The 19,632-nt window shown below is 33.9% G+C and overlaps 1 protein-coding gene across 1 annotated transcript in view; it reads left to right on the top strand.

Moving 5' to 3' along the window:
• The window catches only part of LOC143245650 (bridge-like lipid transfer protein family member 1), a 252,531-nt gene that overhangs the window by 137,805 nt on the left and 95,094 nt on the right, over positions 1-19,632 (top strand). The window contains 4 exon segments of the mRNA XM_076491999.1: positions 3,027-3,264; positions 11,647-11,865; positions 17,605-17,758; positions 17,760-17,798. Of these exon segments, the coding sequence (XP_076348114.1) occupies positions 3,027-3,264; positions 11,647-11,865; positions 17,605-17,758; positions 17,760-17,798 (650 nt within the window).

The raw sequence follows: 19,632 nt of genomic DNA, 5'->3' as shown, positions 1-19,632 counted from the left end.
TATGATAATGTTTTAAAACTTATCCTTACTCACTGTGTGATAACAAGTTGTCAACATATGTGTACAAGGTGAAATATGGTAATGTTTTAAAAACTTATCCTTACTCACTGTGTGATAACAAGTTGTCAACATATGTGTACAAGGTGGAATATTATAATGTTTTAAAAAACTTATCCTTACTCACTGTGTGATAACAAGTTGTCAACATATGTGTACAAGGTGAAATATTATAATGTTTTAAAAATCTTATCCTTACTCACTGTGTGATAACAAGTTGTCAACATATGTGTACAAGGTGGAATATGATAATGTTTTAAAAACTTATCCTTACTCACTGTGTGATAACAAGTTGTCAACATATGTGTACAAGGTGAAATATTATAATGTTTTAAAAAATCTTATCCTTACTCACTGTGTGATAACAAGTTGTCAACATATGTGTACAAGGTGAAATATGATAATGTTTTAAAAACTTATCCTTACTCATTGTGTGATAACAAGTTGTCAACATATGTGTACAAGGTGGAATATTATAATGTTTTAAAATCTTATCCTTATTCACTGTGTGATAACAAGTTGTCAACATATGTGTACAAGGTGAAATATGATAATGTTTTAAAAACTTATTCTTACTCACTGTGTGATAACAAGTTGTCAACATATGTGTACAAGGTGGAATATGATAATGTTTTAAAAAACTTATCCTTACTCACTGTGTGATAACAAGTTGTCAACATACGTGTACAAGGTGGAATGTTATAATGTTTTAAAAAACTTATCCTTACTCACTGTGTGATAACAAGTTGTCAACATATGTGTACAAGGTGAAATATGATAATGTTTTAAAAACTTATCCTTACTCACTGTGTGATAACAAGTTGTCAACATATGTGTACAAGGTGGAATATTATAATGTTTTAAAAACTTATCCTTACTCACTGTGTGATAACAAGTTGTCAACATATGTGTACAAGGTGGAATATTATAATGTTTTAAAAAACTTATCCTTACTCACTGTGTGATAACAAGTTGTCAACATATGTGTACAAGGTGGAATATTATAATGTTTTAAAAATCTTATTTTTACTCACTGTGTGATAACAAGTTGTCAACATATGTGTACAAGGTGGAATGTGATAATGTTTTAAAAATCTTATCCTTACTCACTGTGTGATAACAAGTTGTCAACATATGTGTACAAGGTGGAATATTATAATGTTTTAAAAAACTTATTTTTACTCACTGTGTGATAACAAGTTGTCAACATATGTGTACAAGGTGGAATATTATAATGTTTTAAAAAACTTATCCTTACTCACTGTGTGATAACAAGTTGTCAACATATGTGTACAAGGTGAAATATGATAATGTTTTAAAAAACTTATCCTTACTCACTGTGTGATAACAAGTTGTCAACATATGTGTACAAGGTGGAATATGATAATGTTTTAAAAAACTTATCCTTACTCACTGTGTGATAACAAGTTGTCAACATATGTGTACAAGGTGAAATATGGTAATGTTTTAAAAAACTTATCCTTACTCACTGTGTGATAACAAGTTGTCAACATATGTGTACAAGGTGGAATATTATAATGTTTTAAAAAACTTATCCTTACTCACTGTGTGATAACAAGTTGTCAACATATGTGTACAAGGTGAAATATGATAATGTTTTAAAAAACTTATCCTTACTCACTGTGTGATAACAAGTTGTCAACATATGTGTACAAGGTGGAATATGATAATGTTTTAAAAAACTTATCCTTACTCACTGTGTGATAACAAGTTGTCAACATATGTGTACAAGGTGAAATATTATAATGTTTTAAAAATCTTATCCTTACTCACTGTGTGATAACAAGTTGTCAACATATGTGTACAAGGTGAAATATGATAATGTTTTAAAAAACTTATCCTTACTCATTGTGTGATAACAAGTTGTCAACATATGTGTACAAGGTGGAATATTATAATGTTTTAAAAATCTTATCCTTATTCACTGTGTGATAACAAGTTGTCAACATATGTGTACAAGGTGGAATGTGATAATGTTTTAAAAATCTTATTTTTACTCACTGTGTGATAACAAGTTGTCAACATATGTGTACAAGGTGGAATGTGATAATGTTTTAAAAAACTTATCCTTACTCACTGTGTGATAACAAGTTGTCAACATACGTGTACAAGGTGGAATGTTATAATGTTTTAAAAAACTTATCCTTACTCACTGTGTGATAACAAGTTGTCAACATATGTGTACAAGGTGAAATATGATAATGTTTTAAAAAACTTATCCTTACTCACTGTGTGATAACAAGTTGTCAACATATGTGTACAAGGTGGAATATTATAATGTTTTAAGAAACTTATCCTTACTCACTGTGTGATAACAAGTTGTCAACATATGTGTACAAGGTGGAATATTATAATGTTTTAAAAAACTTATCCTTACTCACTGTGTGATAACAAGTTGTCAACATATGTGTACAAGGTGGAATATTATAATGTTTTAAAAAACTTATCCTTACTCACTGTGTGATAACAAGTTGTCAACATATGTGTACAAGGTGAAATATGATAATGTTTTAAAAAACTTATACTTACTCACTGTGTGATAACAAGTTGTCAACATATGTGTACAAGGTGAAATATTATAATGTTTTAAAAATCTTATCCTTACTCACTGTGTGATAACAAGTTGTCAACATATGTGTACAAGGTAGAATATGATAATGTTTTAAAACAAACTAGTGTCATCACTTGGTAATAAGTTGTGAGAATGATCAGTTTGTAATCGGTGTGAAGATGGATATTCAAACTGAAGTCTAACTCCTTTCTAAAGAGAGTGTCAGTGAAAACTCATCAATTGGTAATGAGTTGTTGACTTTATCTCTCTTTCATTGTTCAAGTTACTTTACTCTCTACTGGGATACAGTTTTGTCTTCTGGATGGAGTACTTGTGTTAACTGTTTTTTCTTATGTCTTGCAGACACGTATATGATCAATTACTTTCCTTGTTGCAGCTTTTTTAGCTCACGAGTGGATTCCTCGGGTCGTGTTTGGTGTGGTTCAGGTCAGGAAGGTTCGTCTTCTGGCATTGCTAAGTGGGTTGAAGCTTGAAGGAGAGCTAAGTGGGCTCCATACCAGCCTGACCCAGAAGGACAAAGCTAGAGCCTCAAGAAAATGGAGCGAATCATCATTAACAGGTCAGCTAGGGCAAACTGTACTGGCACTGTTGGAAGGACTTCCTCCAAATCAGCAGTAAGTAAACATATTTTTCATTCATGAAATATTTGTATTTCTAGTAAATCTTGAAGAAGCTACATTTTCATAATTGTAACTTCTTATTACTTTATGTTTATCGTCTTATGTGTGTATAGGAAACAATGTGAGTTTATAGTTTAAAGAAGGAATCAAATCTGTGATAAAAATTCCAACATAAATATTTGTTTTACCAAATAGCACACGATACATGTAAGGTAACCTTGGAAGATAATTGTAATACAGTGAATTTATGGGTTTTGTCAATGGACTGGTGATTTGAATATACATGTGACTTAGGTAACTATGTAAACCTTTTATTAAAACAATACTAATATATTTACAAACTCTCCTACATTCAGAATATTCTTGCTGATTTCAGTTAACATTAATGAACCAAAAATACAAATCTGACTTCTTAATGATTAGCATTACAAAATATACTTACCTTCCATCACAGCAAAACTACTATTTGACTGATTAAGTTTTTTTCCGTTGCACATCTAAATATTGATCTGATTTTTCTCACTTGCTCTAGTTCTTTATTTCCCACATAACTGCTCTTAGAAGTATCTGTCATGACACTCTCTACCTACACTTAGAAATATCTGTGTCATGACACTCTCTACCTACACTTAGAAATATCTGTGTCATGACACTCTCTACCTACACTTAGAAATATCTGTGTCAAGACACTCTCTACCAACACTTAGAAATATCTGTGTCATGACACTCTACCAACACTTAGAAATATCTGTGTCATGACACTCTACCAACACTTAGAAATATCTGTGTCATGACACTCTCTACAAACACTTAGAAATATCTGTGTCATGACACTCTCTACCAACACTTAGAAATATCTGTGTCATGACACTCTCTACCAACACTTAGAAATATCTGTGTCATGACACTCTCTACCAACACTTAGAAATATCTGTGTCATGACACTCTCTACCAACACTTAGAAATATCTGTGTCATGACACTCTCTACCAACACTTAGAAATATCTGTGTCATGACACTCTCTACATACACTTAGAAATATCTGTGTCAAGACACTCTCTACCAACACTTAGAAATATCTGTGTCATGACACTCTCTACCAACACTTAGAAATATCTGTGTCAAGACACTCTCTACCTACACTTAGAAATATCTGTGTCATGACACTCTCTGCCAACACTTAGAAATATCTGTGTCATGACACTCTCTACAAACACTTAGAAATATCTGTGTCATGACACTCTCTACCAACACTTAGAAATATCTGTGTCATGACACTCTCTATCAACACATAGAAATATCTGTGTCATGACACTCTCTACCAACACATAGAAATATCTGTGTCATGACACTCTCTACCAACACTTAGAAATATCTGTGTCATGACACTCTCTACCAACACTTAGAAATATCTGTGTCATGACACTCTGTACTAACACTTAGAAATATCTGTGTCATGACACTCTCTACCAACACTTAGAAATATCTGTGTCATGACATCTCTACCAACACTTAGAAATATCTGTGTCATGACATCTCTACCAACACTTAGAAATATCTGTGTCATGACACTCTCTACCAACACTTAGAAATATGTGTCATGACACTCTCTACCAACACTTAGAAATATCTGTGTCATGACACTCTCTACCAACACTTAGAAATATCTGTGTCATGACACTATCTACCAACACTTAGAAATATCTGTGTCATGACACTCTCTACCAACACTTAGAAATATCTGTGTCATGACACTCTCTACGTACACTTAGAAATATCTGTGTCATGACACTCTCTACCAACACTTAGAAATATCTGTGTCATGACACTCTCTACCAACACTTAGAAATATCTGTGTCATGACACTCTCCACCTGAACTTAGAAATATCTGTGTCATGACACTCTCTACCAACACTTAGAAATATCTGTGTCATGACACTCTCTACCTACACTTAGAAATATCTGTGTCATGACACTCTCTACCTACACTTAGAAATATCTGTGTCATGACACTCTCTACCTACACTTAGAAATATGTCATGACACTCTCTACCAACACTTAGAAATATCTGTGTCATGACACTCTCTACCAACACTTAGAAATATCTGTGTCATGACACTCTCTACCAACACTTAGAAATATCTGTGTCATGACACTCTCTACCAACACTTAGAAATATCTGTGTCATGACACTCTCTACCAACACTTAGAAATATCTGTGTCATGACACTCTCTACCTACACTTAGAAATATCTGTGTCATGACACTCTCTACCTACACTTAGAAATATCTGTGTCAAGACACTCTCTACCAACACTTAGAAATATCTGTGTCATGACACTCTCTACCAACACTTAGAAATATCTGTGTCATGACACTCTCTACCAACACTTAGAAATATCTGTGTCATGACACTCTCTACCAACACTTAGAAATATCTGTGTCATGACACTCTCTACCAACACTTAGAAATATCTGTGTCATGACACTCTCTACCAACACTTAGAAATATCTGTGTCATGACACTCTCTACCAACACTTAGAAATATGTGTCATGACACTCTCTACCAACACTTAGAAATATCTGTGTCATGACACTCTCTACCAACACTTAGAAATATGTGTCATGACACTATCTACCAACACTTAGAAATATCTGTGTCATGACACTCTCTACCAACACTTAGAAATATCTGTGTCATGACACTCTCTACGTACACTTAGAAATATCTGTGTCATGACACTCTCTACCAACACTTAGAAATATCTGTCATGACACTCTCTACCAACACTTAGAAATATCTGTATCATGACACTCTCTACCTACACTTAGAAATATCTGTGTCATGACACTCTCTACGTACACTTAGAAATATCTGTGTCAAGACACTCTCTACCAACACTTAGAAATATCTGTGTCAAGACACTCTCTACCTACACTTAGAAATATCTGTGTCATGACACTCTCTACGTACACTTAGAAATATCTGTGTCATGACACTCTCTACCAACACTTAGAAATATCTGTGTCATGACACTCTCTACGTACACTTAGAAATATCTGTGTCATGACACTCTCTACCAACACTTAGAAATATCTGTATCATGACACTCTCTACGCACACTTAGAAATATCTGTGTCATGACACTCTCTGCCAACACTTAGAAATATCTGTATCATGACACTCTCTACCTATACTTAGAAATATCTGTGTCATGACACTCTCTACGTACACTTAGAAATATCTGTGTCATGACACTCTCTAATGTTACACTTAGAAATATCTGTGTCATGACACTCTCTACGCACTTAGAAATATCTGTGTCATGACACTCTCTGCCAACACTTAGAAATATCTGTGTCATGACACTCTCTACGTACACTTAGAAATATCTGTGTCATGACACTCTCTACCAACACTTAGAAATATCTGTGTCATGACACTCTCTACCAACACTTAGAAATATCTGTGTCATGACACTCTCTACCAACACTTAGAAATATCTGTGTCATGACACTCTCTACCTACACTTAGAAATATCTGTGTCATGACACTCTCTACCTACACTTAGAAATATCTGTGTCATGACACTCTCTACCTACACTTAGAAATATCTGTGTCATGACACTCTCTACCTACACTTAGAAATATCTGTGTCATGACACTCTCTACCAACACTTAGAAATATCTGTGTCATGACACTCTCTACCAACACTTAGAAATATCTGTGTCATGACACTCTCTACCAACACTTAGAAATATCTGTGTCATGACACTCTCTACCTACACTTAGAAATATCTGTGTCATGACACTCTCTACCTACACTTAGAAATATCTGTGTCATGACACTCTACCTACACTTAGAAATATCTGTGTCATGACACTCTCTACCTACACTTAGAAATATCTGTGTCATGACACTCTCTACCTACACTTAGAAATATCTGTGTCATGACACTCTCTACCAACACTCAGAAATATGTGTCATGACACTCTCTACCAACACTTAGAAATATCTGTGTCATGACACTCTCTACCTACACTTAGAAATATCTGTGTCATGACACTCTCTACCAACACTTAGAAATATCTGTATCATGACACTCTCTACCTACACTTAGAAATATCTGTGTCATGACACTCTCTACCAACACCAATGTTTCTTATATCCTTCTACTGTATGTAAGCACCTCATTCAGATAATATTATCACTTTTTCTTGACAAAGTGTTCACGAATAAGTTTCTTTGTACTACAACCATTAGTAATTGTAATTCACGTATTCACCACCATCATCCACCCCACGTGTAATGCTTTCACCTTTTGCAGAACCATCAATTATGGAACTTTGTTGCAAAGCTATCAGAAACTTGTTCAACAAGGTGGCAACAGAGATATTCATGTGCTGTAGTTCAAGGCTGTGCCCCATATGAGCACCATATGCCTACTGCCATATCATATTAGCATTTTCTCATCACCCTCAATCTTTATGCTGACGCTCCCTCCATTACATAGACAACTAGTTACTACAGACACAGTCTTGTCAGTTGGTGGACCTTTATACCCGGGTTCTACTTTCAGAAACAACCAAGGCAGGCTTTATTATCAGAGCTTAGAAACCTATTCTCACTCCACCACAATATATCCATCTAGGTATATTTTTCAACACATATCTTAATTTGGCTTGGTTAACTCCCATCTGACTCCATGCTATAGAAAATGCTGTATGACTCTTACTTACCCCTCTTTCTCCCACTGCATGGATGATTCTTTCTCTAATCCCTCATTCCTTTGAGATGAGCACACATAATACCCCTTCAGAGGTCTTCACACAATCAACGAATCATGAATAGTGATTCACTGGGTTCACAAGTCTTCTTATTTGGATCAATATCTTCAATCTTACGAGGTAGTCCAGATCAGAATAATCCTATAATAGTTGTTCTGCTATCGTTTCATCTGAGATCCATCTCTTCATGAATTCCTCATTTCAAGGATTGGGTGCATATGTAAATGGTCATGAATTCCAGGGCCCATGAACAGATGACAAGGTTTTCCAACACAATGTTTTAAAACTTCTGACTGTTCAAAGGGTGATGTGTGTGGTGTGTATCTCAATGGTCAAGAATTTCAGGGCAAATGGATGGATGTTGAGGCTTTCCTTCACAATGTTGTAGAATCTTTGGTTATTCAGAAAGTAATTTTCAAGGGCTGGAATTATTAAAAGGAAAAATTGTCATGCTTCATTTTGATAGTTCTATGGGCATGTCCTACATTTTCTGTCAAGGGAGCACTCAGTCCAGGTCTCTTGGTTTTCAAACATTCGATCTTCTTTCTTGGGCTCACTCCCATTTTATTATCATGGGTTGATGAAGTTGGTGGCAGATCAAATGTCTTGATCCAAACAGAATGGATGCTACATCATAAGATACCATTGGCTTTGCTCTTGGTTTGGTACATTGCTGATCAATGCATTTGGCACTTGTTGTAATATTCAACTACCAGAATTTTGGTATCTGGTATCTCACCCTTGCACATTGGAAATAAATGCATTCAGTCAATACAAGATAGAATTGCACCTCTATGCCTTTCCTCTGATTAATATGTTACCCAGAGTTCTAGCTGTAATTTGTTCAACCTCTTGTCAGTTTCTTTTGATAGTATTGGACTGGATCAACTATGGTTCCACATCTGCTATGCTTTGAGGCACATCTCTACCATTTTCTCTTTGACAGTCTCTGTTGCAACAGCCATGATCCAACATCATACATCTATCTACTCTAAAGCACAAACTTCATGCATGGAGGTTATATGGTTCTTAGCACAGCATCAAGATTTAACTTATAATTTAACTTAAATTACAATGCTGTGTATGTGTTTCAATCTTTTCATAGTCCCACGATAGAAATAATACACACATCAACAATGGTGTATAGTTAGGAAGTTGAATCCACTTCGTCCATAAGTGCCAAGTGCCAATGATAACTTGTTTCTTGACCTGGCTCTTTGACAAGAATTTCACATCTTTCAGAATCACCTTATATAAGTTGGGCTTATCAGTCAAAGTTGCTCGTACTGCTTGTGCACAGGATACTTTATCATTTTACCTACATCCTCCTATATCCAAACAGGTCCTTCTTATTTACAACACTGGAAGTTAGTGAGAGAGGTATAACCATTTTTGTTGATTCATCTGACGACTGTTTTTCATTTCTGTGACTGATCAGATCCTGATTGTTTGTTACATCCAGTGCAGGCTTTAAAGTGTTAGGTTCTCTCTGATCCTGATTGTTTGTTACGTCCAGTGCAGGCTTTAAAGTGTTAGGTTCCCTCTAATCCTGATTGTTTGTTACGTCCATTGCAGGCCTTAAGGTGTTAGGTTCCCTGCTCAAATACCTTTAGAAAGACTAGATGATGACCTTCAGTATCCCAATATTCATCCCTAGCTACTTTGTTGAGGTGTGTATGAAAAATGATACTTATTGCTTAGTTTGAGCTCTCTTTGGAGGTGAGAAGAGTTGTGTAAGTCACATCTCATCAGAGTCTTCACATTTCCATGTTTCTAGTGACACAGTGGAGGATATCATGTGAGCTGGTATTTGGGCCACCTCCAACACTTTTATCTCATATTATTTGCTTGATCTGCCAGTATCTTCCTCTGAGGGCTTTCAACTACCTTCAGTAGTTATCTTAACTACATCCACTAGATTATAGTATTTTCATTACTATTATTGTCTCTTTACTTTCTTAGGTCTGTTATCTTCTTTTTACAGGATCACATTCCATGGCAAATGTCTCATGCAAGTGTGCTTTTATCAAACCAATTCTGTGCTGGCAACCATCACCACATTTTACTTTGTATAGGTTGTATATGAAGAAATGAGGTGTTCCATAAGACCACCTAGAGGCGGACCAGACGTTACAACTGTACTATGTTGTACCACCACTCGTAGACTATCATGAGTAAAACCTGAGATCATCTTCTCCATCCCTGCTAATCATTGGATTGAATACATCAGGGTCAGTTTGCTTTTAAAAATTTAAGGAACTTGGTTCACCTATTGTACTGTTTTCAGAGCACTGTTCATCAAGCTGCCCCAACATGTATTACCCCCACCTCCCATATTCTGTTTGTGTAATTAGGGAGTCCTTACCATACCTGGTTTCCAGTCACTGGGATAGTGTATATAGTTTTTTTCTTCAAAGTTTTCAACTGAATTTCCTCCACTCTTGGAGAAAAGAGTGAAGTTGGGGCTTCTCTTACCCAAGAGCCTGGATGTATTTTTTTTTACATGTTGGTAGGAGAGTCACCAGCCCATGTGATAGTCTATTCATAATACTGCATCAGATTTGATGCTCAGCTTTGTGGTTGGATTGAGCATAGCACTTCTTTTTGATTAATATGGATTTAGTACATTGTTCATGGAAGAGGGTCCACTGTTTCTTTGTAATTCTGAATGCACAGTGGTCCCATTCTAGGTCCTTGGTGGGGCACAGTTTGTTCCATGTCCTTCACATGACTCTGAGGATTAATGAAATTTACCCATGTAGCTGGGAAGTGAGGGTGAGTGTTAATAATCCCAGATCTGATTCTGGTGGCTTGAAATGCATCACTTTATAGCTACTGGTTGAAATCCTATTATAAGTATATACATTGCAGTTCAAATGCCCTAATCATCGATGTGGGACATATGGACCATAGCCCTATAAGTTCAACTTTGGCTACTTGGTTTGGGCTGGGCAGTAGTAATGATGGATCATGTAAAACTCCACCCACAGTGGATTAATTTTGTTCTGGGTGAAGCACATACCTGTTTTGGGTGTTACGCAGTTTTTATGTCTTCTTAGCACACCTGTGATTTATTCAGATGCATTCTATATGGATAATGGACTAACCAGTCACTTTATCTTATCAATATGCATTCTAAGTGTAGTGTAAGAAGAGGTAAATATGTTTTGGAATATTTTTTAAAGTTGAAAATGTATTTCTGATATTAATAAACTCTTTCACACACTCCTGACCTCCTTCTCAATAAGAGCTGGACTGTGATGGGGTCAATTTGAATGAAGTGATGATGTTATTATCTGAAGGAGGTCCGTGTATACAGTACCAGGAGAGGGAGCATTGAAATAGGTGGAAAGTTTCACGAGACAAATGCCACCAGGGGCATTTAAGTGAGGAATAAAAGACTGGAGAAAGCAAGTAAAAGATCAGAAGAATGCTTAAGTACAAGGGAAGGAAATTCTACAAGTATAGTAATAGCAGTGGTGTGAGGGTAAGTAAGTATGTTTCATGTTTCAATTTAAGAATATGTTAGCATTTGTGAAGAAAGTGCCACTAGGTGTTCATTGTTAATGTTATTTTTTCTTAGGACTGTTGTGAAGATGTCTGTAGGAAAATCACAAGCTCTGTGTTCCAGTCAAAGTAAGAAAGGAAAAAACAGAAACTCAGCATTGTTGACTATTGGCCCAGTTCACATAAACATACCGCAGCATCCCGTAGCTCTTCACGGTATGGTCACCCGGAGCAGCAGACAGCTGTCCACAACATTACAAGAACTAAGGTCCTCCCGTCAGTCCTCCAGGATCAAGTGAGTGTATAAAGTTATTTGATGTACAAATTACTGTAAGTCTAAAGCATGATTCGAAGTGGTTTCTTGAATTGGTTTGGAGCCCTAATTATTAACTAAGATACGTAACACATGACAAGCATTTTTTTTTTTTTTTTTTATCTTCCATAGCTAACTTACTGCTGTTTATTTGAAAGGTAAAAATATACCGTATTAGTTTGTTTTTGTCTTTTTTTTCTGTTAACTTATTTTTCTGCTTTAAATCTGGATTATTGTTTTAGTTATTTCTTTTCTCTCATTATAATTTTTATTTGATTAACCTTTTTAATTTTTGTTCTTTTTTCTAACGTAGTGAGGAGGTTTTTTTTTTAATTATCTGGTGAATGACTGTTATTGTTTGCGAAACTGTTTTTTAACTACCAGTATAATAGTCCTTTGATTACTGTAGTAAAGGCAAAACCATTGGGAATCACAAACACTGGACATACAACCTACAGACAACCTTGGCCAAGCAGTCAAACATGTTGAATTTTGTTGGTAGAAATTAGCTCTTTAAACTTCTCGAAGTTAGACAAAATAGTAAACAGATAGAAGTGCATGAAAGTTATATACAGTTCTAAGTTAAAAGGTTGTTTGAGGTCAAGATAGAATCAAAAGCTAGTTATCTTATAAAACTTGTTCTCTTTATGTGTAAATCTGATCAGTATAAAAGTTAAAAAATTAGTAAATTGATAGAGATGCCGAAGTTTGTTCATAATTTGTAAGATCATCAGAGGTCAAATCTTGAAAACCTTCTCCTCTGAGGGATTTTGCTTCATTTTTGTCAAATTTAGACAAATTAATAAGTGTCTCCTAAAAGATGTACACAATTATCAGGTCAAACATCATTTGGGGTCAGAATGGAGCAAAAACTAGGAATGTTATTAAGGTCAAAGAGCATTTTAGGTCAGTATGATACCTCTTTATTTGAAATCTTAAAGTTGGTGTATTCTTACTTCATACGTTTCATTGGTTAAAGTTAATACTTTCCTACCTGATAAACATAATCTGGAAGAATAGGCCACCTTCCAAAGCCCCAGTGAAAAACACTAATGTCATATTTATTAACCAATTGGGAAACTCACTTCTTTTCCATCAACATTAATGTGTGCTTTAGTCTTAATTCCTTGATGCCTTTGAAAATGAGAGAAAATCCAAGGCCAAATGGCCTTGCCCTAAAAATGATGGATTGTGAATTTTCTGGTCTGATGTTGTCATACTAGTTACAGGTAAAAGGAACAGGAAAATGTGTTAATGAAATTATTCAGTGAAAAATCACAGTATTCGTATGTGTGCAAAATATTGCATTGTTTTTGTGGTTAGTTCTGGTGATTGGTACATTTTTTAATTACTTCATACACAGCCTCTGGTGATTGGTACATTTTTTAATTACTTCATACACAGCCTCTGGTGATTGGTACATTTTTTAATTACTTCATACACAGCCTCTGGTAATTGGTACATTTTTTTAATTACTTCATACACAGCCACTGGTAATTGGTACATTTTTTTAATTACTTCATACACAGCCTCTGGTAATTGGTACATTTTTTTAATTACTTCATACACAGCCTCTGGTAATTGGTAAATTTTTTAATTACTTCATACACAGCCTCTGGTGATTGGTACATTTTTGTAATTACTTCATACACAGCCTCTGGTGATTGGTACATTTTTGTAATTACTTCATACACAGCCTCTGGTGATTGGTACATTTTTTAATTACTTCATACATAACCTCTTGTGATTGGTACATTTTTGTAATTAAATTACTTCATACACAGCCTTTGGTGATTGGTACATTTTTGTAATTAAATTACTTCATACACAGCCTCTGGTGATTAGTACATTTTTAATTACTTCATACACAGCCTCTGGTAGTTCGTACATTTTTGTAATTAAATTACTTCATACACAGCCTCTGGTGACATATCTGGTAACAAAGATATTAATTCACTTAAAGTGTTCCTAAGTTTTTGTTGTACATTAGTTTGTAGTTGCCTTAACCCTTTCACTACAGGTCAAAGGCCATGCCATGTATTTATTGACTTGCACTCAAAATTTTATTGAACTACTATTTCATGAATTTATGTCAGTAAGTTTGGAATAAAATTGTAGATTATAATTCAAACATTAATATTATATATGAGTTAATTTCTTAATTTAAAATTAAATATTAAAACAATCCACCTAAATATATATTTTAGTGAGTCGCATGGTATGTTGAATGTAGAACTGTTTAGAATTAGAACTTACTTCAGTATATAACATGAATAACCAATAGACAGCTTAGAATGTCCCCTAGTGGTTTTCTCAGACATTTTAATTTGTGAAAGGGTTACCATGATTCAAGATTTAGAGGTGGTATGTTGTGTCTTTAGTCTGCTCAAAGTTTCATGTTTTGTTAAACCTAAATATAGTGTAGTTATTAAACTTAATAAATTACAGTGGAATTTTGTGATATCAGTATAGTTACTTATAATTTTTTGGTTATTTTGTATATATAAAACTTAAAAAAACTTTGATATTCTACGTGTGCAAAATTTTAAAAGGCATAGCAACAGAGTTCAAAAATCATAACTAGAAGAGATAATTGTTTGCTACACTTATTTTAAGAGAAATAAGCTTATTAATGTACTTCTAAATAGTAGCAGTCTGTATACGTGTATATAATGTATAATAATTGAAATTTGATTGTATATTACAAAATACTAGTCAACTGAAACACAGGGAAGACTTAAGTTCAGTTTTATATTACTGGACACTTAACATGAGTTTACAAGCACCACATCAATGCAAGTTATATAATTGTAGCTACACATGACTGGAAGGTCAGTATAATAAAATATGTAAATATATAGCAATATGTGAGACAAGCTACTTAGACTAAACATTTGTATTTTCATGTTATAATATGTAGTCATTTTAGCATGAAGAAAATATAATTTATATTTATTTCCCAAGTTTGTAATGATGGTTGCTAGGTTGGTCAACTGACAGACCACACACAGTTATAGTATAGAAAATAACAAAATACAATGTTGTACTAAAAACAAACATTTGAAATGTATTTAGGATGTTAGAAATTATGCAAATAATATTTAGTTTTTTAATTAAAGCATGAAATAACTTTGCACTCAGACTAATAACAAAAAAGATTCTATCCTTACAAACGAATTCTTTAGTAAAAATATTTATTAAAAAATTTGGTATTTTTGTATATAAAATACTTGTAATATTTACTGAAAGTCTACTAAATTGTGTGAAGGTTCATTTGCTGTATTAAAAGTATTCGTGCAAATATGTAAACTGTGCAAATGTGTAGAGAAATTTGTGTATATTATACCAAGCCCATTGTGAAAGAGTTAGTATTGATCATATGATAATTTAACTCTCTCTTCACAGGTGCCCCCAGCGGCACAGCAGTATGCTAAAAACTGAGTTTTGATACTCATGGTGGGCAGAGCACAGATAGCCCAGTGTGCAACTTTGTGCCTAATTCCAAACAAACCAAAAAAAAAAATATCTACACAGGCTCAATCGATTTGACTGACAGTGTGACCCTTTAATATTTGTATAAAATTATTTGATGTAGTGTGTTTATATTCAGTTAACATTATATGACTTTCACATACAAATATATCATATTTTTAGAGAACTATTTTCAGTAAACTAAAGTCCAGAGTTTTTTCTTACATACAACAATTATATATTTTGAATAGTTTGTGTGGAAAATGATTTTCATCTTTATACAAGATTGATCAATTTGACTAACCTTGTAACACCCTTACAAAAAATAAATCTAAATTACTGTCTTTTTCTTTCTAGAATGACTTCAAATGTCATATGAAACTAGATTCTTTTATCCTAAGTATCTTTAAACTTATAACAATATACATCTATTTTTAATTAACTTTTATTGTTGTATTGACCTTTGAAATGTGTCTATTACTTTTGCCATTGGAGCCCGGCATGGCCAAGCGTGTTAAGACATGCGAATCGTAATCTGAGGGTTGCGGGTTCGCATCCCTGTTGCACCAAACATGCTCGCCCTTTCAGTCGTGGGGCGTTATAATGTGACGGTAAATCCCACTATTTGTTGGTAAAAGAGTAGCCCAACAGTTGGCAGTGGATGGTGATGACTAGCTGCCTTCCCTTTAGTCTTACACTGCTAAATTAGGTACGGCTAGCACAGATAGCCCTCGAGTAGCTTTGTGAAAAATTCAAAAAAACAAACAAACGAACTTTTGTCATTGTAAGTTGTAAATCACTTGGAGAATATGCAAGTCATGTTATGCTCTCATGTGTGCCTCTTGAAATATTTTTATTAATTGTTGTTTATTTTACATAATATAACCATAACTAACCTAGATGGATCTATATTTTTACTTACTATTAGAATAATAAATGAACAAACGTGAAAAACAATAAATAAATTACTTGTCAAATCTTTTTTTCTTTAACTGTCGATTGTGTATGAGACTCAACTTTTTTTATACTAACAGTACTAGTGCATTAAATAACTTTTATTTAACTACATGTCGAAGAACATAGACTAATAACATACCAAAATCAGACAATTTCCTCTAACAAACACAATTTTTCTGGCTTTCTAACTGTGATGAGCTGTTACAAATTCATCAAAGGTAGTCATTGTGATTCCCATTTGAAGTTCTAGTGTAAGTGAAATTAATGGTTATCTATTCAGAACACGATATAATACAAAATATAATTTGATAGATGAAAACCTTAATTTTCTATTAGTTATGGCTGCTGTATAATTAAATGTGAAAGAGAACTATGAATATATCCTGAAAGAGAGAGAGTGTGATGGGTGAGTCTGACTTTCTCCTTTGTTAACCTGAAGATGACCTAGGAAGGTTGAAACGTTGTTTTCTGCTTATCAATAAAAGTGTTAATACCCATACTAGCTGTTCTGAAATACAGTCTGATTTTCTATTTGTAACCAAACAAAATTGAAGGATATAACAGTTATGATTGGTCTGAGTAATGATAATTTTATGTGAGTGATTTACTTTTAATTTTGTAGTTTGTTTGAGGGGATGGGAGATAAAATATAGATGAGAAGATGTGTCGGGGGAATCAGGATATTTTTTAATATTACTTTATAAAATGAAGAACTGTTAAACTTGTATACTGTTAAAATATTAGTTAAGGTTTTATGCTATTTTAATTGTTATAACATAAACAAAAAAATAGTTTAAATAACTTTCAAATTGAAGTCTTTAAAACCTTACGTCATGTGGAGTAAAGAATTCTAATTAATATGAGTATTTTCTAAATTATTATATGGAGTAATGTTTAATAACATAATCTCAGAATATCTTATTTTAACATTTTATTGTGTCAATTCTTTAGTATTATTCTTATAATAATGATAATAATACATAAAATTTTAAATTGTACTGTACCTGCAATACAACAAAATTCTGTATTAAGACATACATGAAACTATGGGATTATAGTGTATTAATGTGCTTTAAATATTTTTATTTCACACAAAGTTTATTTCAGATGTGCTGGGCATCATTTTTTACACACAACAGCTTCATTAGTTTTCTATAATAACTGATCACCTCTGTGAAGTAACTTGTCAGTAGTTTCAGAGAAATGCTATTCATTGCTTCCAGAATTACTTGTCAACATTTTGTGACATAATTGTGAAAACTGCTTGAATCAGTTTTGATGCTCTTTTTGTAGCCGCCACACGGAGGACTACGGGACTGGCGTGATTTCCCATTCCCCACAGCCACAGGTGGATATTTACCGTAGTTACAGGACAGCTGCTCCAGAGCATCACTTAATCCACCCGATCATTATACAGTTCAGCATCATTGTTGACAGTCTTACTGTGGGGGGCTGCTCTTCTGCCCTCCCTTCAGGCTCAGTACCAGGTGATACTTGTATTACAGTGTAAATTGTCTCTACCAATGTTTCCACCTTCATAGAGCTGCTTCATAAAAGTTGCTTAATTTAGTGTTCAGGTATTGTTTATCTAAAGCTAATTACAGTTGGATGCTTATTTTAATGTAAGTATGTCACCTTCTTCTTTATAAGTTACAGGTGGCCTTTTAAATACCAGATTAGAATTATGTTGGAAAATAATAAACACTAAATTATTGTGAATATTCATTAGTGTTCAAGAATGGTAAATATGTAATTGCAGTATATTATTATATCACTTGATAGAAATGTAACTATTAGTTTAGTTTACTGTTGGTTTTGGCACCTGGCCATCCCCTGGTGGATAAGAAGGCTGAAAAATTTACAGCCTTCTTAAAATGCTGAAGTCTACAGTTTGATCCATCACATCAAAGTGATGACCAATCACGTGACTTTGTGTCAACAACAGTTCATCTTCATAATGTGCTTCCTGAACTCTCTACTTCATTCCTTCTCATAACAGGAAATATTATTACATCTGAGCACAGTGGAAAACAAATCTCATTATTCCAACCTGTGATGTCATTTACACTTCATCAGGACCTTTTAGGTGTTTAACTTTCTTTGATAAAGTTGAAAGATACCAAATCAGAAATTATACTGTTTTGTAGTTTTACTTCCTTGAGATCTGTTTGTACTTTTACTCTTGCCTTGCTTATTGTTTCATACTTTCTTCACTTTTGATGTATTTACTGTGATCTCTGGTTCTTTAATTGAAATATCAGTGGCTGATGATGACAAAGCTTCTTTGAGTGGTACAGTTTTAAGTTAGAGTGTTTATAATGAGTTTTGTGCTTAACATCAAATAAACTTTTTAGTATCCATTTCAACAGTGTGATTACATAAAAGTCAATTGGAATGATATATGTTGAATTAACCAGTATGTCTTCATGTGATATAACATGAATATCTGTTTCATTCTCCACTTGCTGGAGATATACTGTAGTTAAACTCCTATATTATGGAAGCAACTCTTCTACATGTGGCTTTCAATGCTCTCTCAAATGGAAATCTTATTGAATATGTTTATAACATGTAAACTCCCAACTTGTTTTCTACTTCCTACACTACGGCATGTTGTGGCTTTATAGCCTCTGGCCTGAGTGTTCATGGTATCTCATCTCTTATAACTATTGCATTTTGCTTACCATAGCTTTAGTATGACTTGTTGCAAGTCTCTTTCAGGATATTCCTGGCACCATAATTGATCCTTATTTCTTTGCTTTCTGCTGTAGTTAAGTACAGAGGATATCTTTGTGTTGGAATGGCTAAATCTATTCAAATACAACTTTACGACCTGAGTGTACAAATATTTTATGTCAGAAGTAGTTTTTATATACTCTTACCAAAACTGATCATTTTGTGGTGATATCATAATTCCAAACAGTGCCAAAATGTAGTTGTGATACATCCCATTCCACTTCAGCTTTGTAGCTTCTGTGGTTATGTCCATTTGCCTTGCTAATTTGCACATTCAACTTTGTTTTAATACAATGTGCTTAACTCTGTATAATTACTGTTATGAAAGTTCAATTTCATTTTCTTTCTAAATACCAAAATATGGAAATAAATAATTTCTGAACTTTGTCGTAGTTGGTCAACAAAGAAGGATTACATTTTATAAGAAACACTCAAAATAATGACGTGAAAGTGTAGCTAAGAGATTCCTTAACAAGTATTAATATAGGAAGGTAACTATCCCAACGGTTGTTCCAATAAAGTGGTGCACTGTTACCACTCTAGGTTATAAGGTATTGAAACAGTGGTCACTTTCTACTGATCATC

The sequence above is a fragment of the Tachypleus tridentatus genome, chromosome 2, assembly GCF_004210375.1.
Source record: "Tachypleus tridentatus isolate NWPU-2018 chromosome 2, ASM421037v1, whole genome shotgun sequence".
NCBI lineage: Eukaryota > Metazoa > Arthropoda > Merostomata > Xiphosura > Limulidae > Tachypleus > Tachypleus tridentatus.
This window is presented reverse-complemented; position numbering and strand designations above follow the sequence as displayed.